Genomic DNA, 8,565 nt, shown 5'->3' with positions numbered 1-8,565 from the left:
CGCAGCTCCTCCCAAACCCGGATGTTTTGCTTCATGATAGTTTAAAGGCTAATGAGAATAAGCCAGAAAAATACCGGCTACTTATGTCTTCAGAATAAAATGAACTTCATTAAATGAGTTGAGTTAATCCTGCAGGATGCTTCGAGAGTCGTATCCCTTCGCGGAAGACAGTTTCAGCCGCTTCCCGTCGCAGAGTAACATTTACGGGCTGTGCCAGGCCGGGGAGCAGGAGCTGCTGGCGGCCACTCTCAAGGGGGAAGGTGCTGTGCTTCAGATACCAGGAGCTGCAGCAGAAAATCCGACCTGTGGCCAAGGAGGTTCAGTTCACCTACATACCAGGTAATGTTCCTCACCGGAAAACTGGACGACAGTAACGTTACCTGATCAAAGCAGCAGAAGTATTAATCCGAGTGTATTATGATGTAACGATTGCAATCCACATTGTGTTCAGTTTGTTCAGACCTCGTGTAGGGTAAGAATAAATCAGTTTTATTATTGTTTAATTTGCTCTAGCTGCTGCATTTGCATGTGAATTAGTCTGGTGATGTCAGGCTACATTTACTCTAGTACTGCACATAAGTACAAGTTTTAGGTACTTTCACTTCACTTGTGTATTTCCAATCGATGCTACTTTATCCTTAGATTCCACATTTCAGAGGGGATTATTGTACTTTTTACTCCACTACATTCATCTGACGAATGTAGTGGAGTATGATGACATATATATCTGGATAGTAAACACATTTGAAATTGTTTATGATTGTTGTAACAGTTACTTAATAATTATTACACCACGTAGTGTTGTAGTCACGACCGCCCAAACCGAGATCAAGTCAAGACCAAGACCAGAGTTTATCGAGACCGAGACAAGACCAAGACTTTTAGGGGCTGAGACCAGTCGAGACCAAGACCGTGGGAGGGCGAGACCGAGTCCAGACCAAGACCAGTTCCCCGCATTACATGACACACAATATAATGTGGAACGAGATCATAGGTACTTCTCAAATTGATCTGAAAGATCCACATTCCCATTAAAACACCCACATACAAACACTAAGAGCTGAAATCAGCTTAAGCATCTTTATCCAACACACCTTTTCCATGTTTACCATCGTGGGGAGGGGGGGCAGTTGTTAACGGTAACATTTTTAATCAGGGTTATTGGTTGAATTTGAAGCAAAACGTTTTATATCCAGTCACAGTTAGGATCTTAACAAATAAATCAGACAATGCACATGCAATTTATTGATTTTCCCAAAGTTATGGTCTTGACTGGTCTTGAAATAAAATCCTGGGTTCTCCATGACCGAGACTAGACAGAGTACAAATGCGGTTGACTCTGAGACGAGACCAAGACCATCAAAAAGTGGTCTTAAGACTGGTCTCAATACCAAGACCGGTCTCGAGTACTACAACACTAACACCACGTTTACTTTACCTTCTTCCACTGATTTTCAACTGCAACCATCAGTCTTGTAATGAAGTGGTGTGGTAGTATGAAAGATAACAAATTCCAATTAAAATGTATTTTCTGCCTCAAGTAATCTGACTAAACCAACAAGTCGGGCCTAATCAGTGTTTAGTAATACAGTTTTTGTAACTCAGAGTAATTGAGTCCTGAAAGCTGTGCTGCAGCTGTGTTGTTGGTTGATGCTACAAAGATTTTATCCTGTCTTCTTTATCTAGTTGATGCAGAGATTGTATCAATTGATGCCTTCAACAAGTCTCTACCCAAAAGAGGCCTGGTGGGGGAATCACATTCGTCAAGGTATTTTAATTGTCAGAGCATGTGTATAGTTCACTATAAGGGTTGTAAATCATTTCTGAAGTTATATAAGCATTGTTAATTATGGCTGAACTCCTGCAGGACTCTGGTGACAAAGCCACACCGTTCCTGAATATCTACTGTGACTATGAGCCTGGCTCAGAGTTCAACCTAGAGTCTATTGCACGTGAGTGAAGCAGTGTCCTGATGTGTACGGTGCTCACAGATGTTTCAGATGCTGATGGTAGTGTGTGTCTCTGAACAGAGAGTTGCCTGAATCTGGAGTTGCAGTTCACGCCCTTCCAGCTGTACCACACAGAGTAAGTTTGCTGTTGCAGGGCTGTGATACAATGGGAGCTGATGAAAATACAAGTGCAGAGGCAGTTAGCAGCTAACTCTCAGGTTCACCGTGGCTTTTCAGCCTCACAAAGATAGCTCACATGGTAACTAGTACTGCAGGCCAAACCTGCACGGGGCATGTAGCCAACTCCTGATCAATCAGTTGTGAGGAAAACATTTAATCACCATTTGTACTGGACCCCTGAATGGACAAAATACTGCACTCACATTACAGTGACGAGTACAACCGAGCAGAGTGACATCATCACAAAGCAGTACACAAACTTAACTTCTCGTAGTAATCGGTTGTAATAGAACTATAGCAAATGTTTACAGTCAGTGTCCGATTGTGGTTATAAAACATGGTTTTTATAGCAGGTAGATTGATTGGATGTAGGGTCAATGATAAATAACTGAATATTATGTGTTTCTATTTGTCAATAGAAAATGTTTTTATAGACTCAATGATACGATATAAAAAAGTACAATGTGTCCTAAAAGCACCTTTATCATGGCTTGTAACACATATCCATTATCTGCAGTGTTCTGCTCTACATCAACAACACATTGTGATTGTGATGTCATAACTGATTATATAGATTTAACAAATAGAAACTTACCAATTCCAACTACTTAATACGTTCAAATGTCAAACGTGTGTTGTGTATATATGTGTGTGTGTGTTTGTGTGTGTGTATATATATATATATATATATATATATATATATATATATATATATATATATATATATATATATGTGTGTGTGTATATGTGTGTATGTATATATGTGTGTGTGTGTTTGTGTGTGTATATATATATATATATATATATATATATATATATATATATATATATATATATATATATATATATATATATATATATATATATATTCTTGTGCTGTTTTATGCTGTGCTTTTGTCTTACTGAAACTTTTATTGCTGCAATGAATTACAGTTACCACTATTATTATCTAATGCCTCTCTCTGTCTAAGGGTTTATTCATATGAAATGCTCCACTCTTGATAGTTTTGTGTGAAATAAATATTTGTACTCAAGAATGGGCTTTAGTGTCTTGACGGCTGATATATTGTCAGCAGCTTCTGTCTGACAGAAAGCATGACAGAGTGTATCTGCATAGTAAATGTCAGCAGCCTTTTCTCTCTCTGTCAGAGTGCAGTGTGAGGATGGAGGCAGAGAGACTGTATTTCTGCTCAGCGGTCATGACCAGAGGATCCACCTGTACAAGGAGGTCAGATCAGAGACTGGATGAACTTGAGGGAGTGTGTGTGTGTTTGATCAAAACTTAAAAATGTAGATTTAATCTGTTCCTTTCCATTATCAGTAGATCTGTGTATAAATGTATGCATGTAATTTAGTGCGTTTATGTGAGTATATGTTGTCAGGTGTAGTAGTGAAGTGTAGTACCTTTGATACCTTAGTATTTTTAATTACATGTATCAGTCCAAGTATGACATTATAGACATGTTTTGCTTTTCAAAATTAATAAATTATATTATAATATATTTACAATTAAATATACCAAAAGACCAGTCCATTATTATTGTCTTATCTTTCTATGTGTAAAGACTTTCAGTCAAAGTTTATAAAGTAAAATATTCGTACCTCAGTTTAGAAGCTGTTCTGGAGCTTTCGGTCGCATCACGTGATCTTCTCCTGTAGATGCAGTTTGCTCAGTTGTTATGGTAATATAGATGTTCACTTGAAGTACTCTCTGCCCACGTTGGCTTAAAAGTCGAGTTTCAAAGTGCATCCTTGACCTCGGAAACAGCTGTTGACAACAACAAGATTCATTATTCTGTCAGTGCTTGTGGACTAAAAGGGATGAACTGTTTTCCTAGCAAGAGAGACTAAACAAGATGAGACATCATGCAACATCAACATAAAAACATCAGCCTGACTCTCCTGTTTCCAACAGAACGCTTCCCTCCACCAGTTTGAAGAGCAGCCAGTGGAGAGACTGTTCCCTGAACTACAACAACTGCCCAGCAAGTTAGTCCCTTGTGCTCTGTTTGCTCTGTACCTGTCATTGTTTGATTGCGTGTGATGTGTAAATCACTCTTTTTCTCTCTGTGTGAATCAGTCTCATGATATTTCTTACTTTATTCTCAAATCTTGACTCAAAAGACTGTTCCATTTATCATATAAGAGAATGTTAAAGTTAAATCCCCCCATAGCTCATTAACAAATGCACACTGTAATGTAGAAAGCACAACAGCAACCATGTCACTGCAAAACGAAAAGTAACAAAAGAGGACGACAGAAATATAAAATGCAATAGACAAAGAAAAGAGGAACGTTTTCTGGCAATAATGCGATAAGACAATATACAGAGGATGGAAGTAGGAAATCATCAGCATTAATATTACATATGAGCCGAAGGCAAAAAAGTGATGTTTCAATGCTGTCTGTGTCAACACATTAGCTGAACAAAATGTACCTGCATGTATGTGCTTAATGCTTGTGTTTGCCCTCCCTCCATGCAGTGTGCTATGGCTGGATGTGTTGGGTATAGCTGGTGGCCGACGACTCTCAGCGTTTGGCTGTCAGAACGGCTGCGTTGGACTGGCTGTGGTCAACCAGACAGGACCGGGTGAGGGAGACCTCAGATTAATGGTTCTCTGAGATTTAGACCGGTTCAACTCTGCCACTGTCACATGGCACATCTGATGACTTTTCACAAAGTTCACCTCCAGAGTGTGATTGAGGAATACAGTGAAGCCACCCCTTCCTTCCTCCAGGGGCGCTGAACACATCTGTGCCTTTGGCCAGACTCCTATGTTGTATTATTTAAGTGGGTAGTATGCATAGAGTATACCTTAAAGGCACTGCATAGAGGTGGTTTCACTTCTTATGGCTCTTAAGACCTCTGCCAAGGTTGAAGGTGGGAATTATGTGGGGTCACTTTACTATTCTAATAAGATAAAGATGGAGTTTGTCCCTGTCAGGTGCAAACAAAACAACAGGAGAGTCATAGCGATGTCATTCAAGCACGGCATGTACACCCCCCCGCAGGCCTGATAGGGGAGCGACAAGGTTAGCAGTGGGGGGGTAACCATCTTGGAGTAATGGGTGAACAGTCCCAAGTTGGAATAAGTTGTTTTTCCCGTTCTTCCCATTTTTGCTCCTTCACTCATTAACTATAGGCTTTTGTTTACAGCAAACATTTTCCGTTATCATAGTAGGAAAATCAGTTACTAATAGCATTAACAATGTTCTATTCAAGTGCCCCAGTAAGGCTGCATTCAGACTCTCTGTGTGGAAAAAAATGCAGCCCTCTGATTCATTTGCACGGAGCCAGTCTGATGGTGCAAGCGGAGGTGCCAGCATGAAGGGGGCTCCAGCATGAACGCTGTTATTTCTACTTATCTTGTGACTGTTATGATGAAAGAGAAGATAGTTGTAAAATCCTGTCTGTGTTTGTATTACAGACCGTTGTTTAGTGTTCTGGCATCTGATAAGCCTTTAAAACATTTATTTTCCTCAAACAGGACTTCTTGGATCGCACCCTAACCAACACAGCCCCTTGTGCTGTTTTCTGTCTGAACCCACTCTAAGCCACGACAGTGTGAGAGTGAGCCAACATATGCAGTACTGGGATCTTAAAACTGAAGCAGCTAAATGGAATTCAGCCATCATACATTTGATCATTAAACAAACTATTTACACCCGTGTCATGGTTGTACATTTTGCATCTATAAAATGTGATGCATTGAATTGTGGGATTGCTAGCAGAGACTTGAAACATGCTATGGATGCTACTGGTTTAATTCCATTGTGGGAATTTTTGAGGGCACTACATAGTGCATAAAATTTCACACTGTGTGTGTTGAGAAATCCATGTTGGAGGCAAATATCTTATTTTGTCAATTTGAGTATGAGGACCCCTCTCTGATGGGGTTTTCAAAATGTACCTCTTTTATATATTTTCCATATTGGTTCTATATTAAATAACCATGAGATGCAGTGATCATGAATATATTGTATTTTATCAGAGGTTTTGCAGAGCTGGCGGTTCCAGTTTGACAGTCCAATTTCTACAGTGCTGCTGTTTCCTCTGAGCTGCCATACAGAGCCCAACCAGCCCAGTGGAGAGAAAAGTATGTAACTGCTCTGTTTCACATCTTAAGACCTGTATCCCTATGATTTTAAAGTACTGTTTTTTGACTGTGTAATTTCTTTTTCAGGGGTGGAAATGGAAAGCTACAACCTTCTGGTAACCAGTGCTATAGAGATGGCAGTTGTTTATAGGTCAGAATCAGATAACTTTGTGAAGAGATCAAATGGTTTGGTGCATTTGTGGTTGAGAACATGAGTCCAGGATGTGTTCAAACAGTGTGTTATTTGCGCGTCTGTGTTTTCTCAGAGATGTTGAGGAGCGAGGCTTGTCTCGCCCTGTGTGCCTCTCAGAGAGTGACCAGTGGGATGCAGTGCTTTGTGCTCTGGTTATTGACCTGGATTTTGACGGACAGAAGGAGGTGCTGTTGGGAACATATGGGCAGGTCAGAGCTCCTCTATTAATGGTGGTTAATAGTACTTCCAAGGATAAAGCTGGTGATAGTCTAGATTTTCATATTGTCAAAAAATCCCATGAAGTTACTTTCTGACTGCTTCAGTCAAATATCTATAAATAGTCAACAACTAATTAATTATGCGATTAATCGTTGCCACTCTACACTAGAGAGACATTCACAGCAGCAGGATGATGTCTGTGGGATTGACATGTCAGCCAGTGCAACAGTGAGGCTCATTAACGTGTTTTTAATATATATTTTTATAAAAATGGAGCTCTATGGCACAGAGGAAGAAGGTATACCAGGCATGGATAGGTAAAATGACCTAAACAGTAGGTCCAGATCAATTGAATACGCTTGAACAAGACATAGGACATGTTTGTTGTCACGTTTCAGGCATCTGATTAGAATGACCGATGTGGTTATCTGCCTTTCTCCCATACAGGAACTCCTTTGTTACAAGTTCCAGCCAGCAGGGAGAGGACAAGATGGACAGTTTCAGCTGCAGTGGAGGCGGAGCTTCAAGAGTCCTTTGCTGTCCATCATCTACTTAGACTTGACTGGGGACGGTTTGAGAGAGCTGGCCGTCCTCACACTAAAGGGACTGCATATCTTACAGGTGACAGTTCTGTTACAGTGACATAATAAAAGCTACATTGTAGCTTCCTGTCAGGGTTGGTGCTTCTCTGCTATTGATCCTACTGTTGTTCTGTATATTCAGTATAATAGATAGCTCATCTGCTGACTAAGTCAACATAAAAGCATGCTCTACAATTGAGAAATGATTTTTTTTTTCTAATGGAGAGGTGGATTGTAATTGCTGACCTCTACTGGCCATCAGGATAAATTGCAGTAGAACTGATGAGATTTGAGAGATTTTGCAGGCCCTTAGCCTCCTTTGTCTCCTGTGTCCTCTTGATCTGTGTTGGCCTGTAATTGTCAAATATCTGATAAAGACATAATGACCAAATACTTTCATAAAATGCTTTACATTTGCTTTTCTGTATTTAAATTAGGGTTTTCCGTCATCATTTGATGCCTGTTGTAGCATCATTCTCCATCACTGAGAAGTTGGCCAACAACCCTAACAAACCCCAAAGAAAAATGATTGCCATAATCTGCAATGTAACAAAAAATATCTCACTTTATGCACTATTTCAGCTTTGTCACTTACACGCATCCAGTACTAGACAACTCCTGTACCATTTCTATAGCAAAGCTCACTGCTGATATTTCTTCTGCACAAATCAATTCAACAGAGAAATCTGTTTACATACTGTATATCTCATTTGATGTATTATTTTGTTCCCTGTCTTTTCAGCATACTCTTACCAGCACTGCTGATTTGGTCCTTGAGCGGCTCGCCCAGAGGGTGTCAGCGCTGACCGCCGGCTCTGAACTGGACTCAGCCAAAGCTCAAGACACTGAGCAGAAAGAGGAGTGTTAGCTCAGACGTCATTAAACTAAGACAAACAGTGCATTTTCTTTACACGTGTAAGTCCCAATTGTTTAGACTGCAGGGTTTGCCTTTTTGCAGGTGTAATGTGAAGAAGTTATAAATTTGAATGAAGAGCTCACATTAAGCTATGAGGTGATGTGCTGTAGATAATGTACATTTGCAGATAATAAATGATGTTGTGTGTTGGGTATTTATTGCCTATGTTATTGTTGCTTTCTTCCTTTGTGTAATTAATTTGACTTCATATTGAATTTCAGAATGTTAGGATTAGGAAGATTAGATTAATTAGGGCTGGGATTATTAAACTTATCTCTAATTCAAACTTCATTTTTATTCAATCTTTCTGAGACTAATGTCTCAGGATGGTGACACCCAGAGAACTTCAGAAATAAGGGGAACTGGACTGGAAGTGCATTATTAGCATATTTCTTTTTTATTTCTGTGTGGAAATGATATAGTGAAACAG

At 39.8% G+C, this 8,565-nt stretch overlaps 1 protein-coding gene across 1 annotated transcript; it reads left to right on the top strand.

Moving 5' to 3' along the window:
• kptn (kaptin (actin binding protein)) lies at positions 1–8,289 on the top strand. The gene is given in 14 exon segments (XM_038709284.1): positions 1–253; positions 255–339; positions 1,687–1,746; positions 1,749–1,768; positions 1,868–1,952; positions 2,031–2,085; positions 3,279–3,357; positions 4,045–4,118; positions 4,613–4,719; positions 6,122–6,226; positions 6,314–6,377; positions 6,493–6,628; positions 7,086–7,259; positions 7,962–8,289. Coding segments are annotated over 14 exon segments (1,287 nt in total). The 5' UTR covers positions 1–136; the 3' UTR covers positions 8,088–8,289.
• The last annotated feature ends 276 nt before the right edge of the window (positions 8,290–8,565 follow it).

The sequence above is a fragment of the Micropterus salmoides genome, unplaced genomic scaffold (genome assembly GCF_014851395.1).
Source record: "Micropterus salmoides isolate LMB-PRFRI ecotype aquatic unplaced genomic scaffold, ASM1485139v1 Ms_hic_scaffold_9, whole genome shotgun sequence".
Classification (NCBI taxonomy): Eukaryota; Metazoa; Chordata; class Actinopteri; order Centrarchiformes; family Centrarchidae; genus Micropterus; species Micropterus salmoides.
Note: the sequence above shows the minus strand (reverse complement) of the source record. Positions and strands in the feature narration are given on the sequence as shown.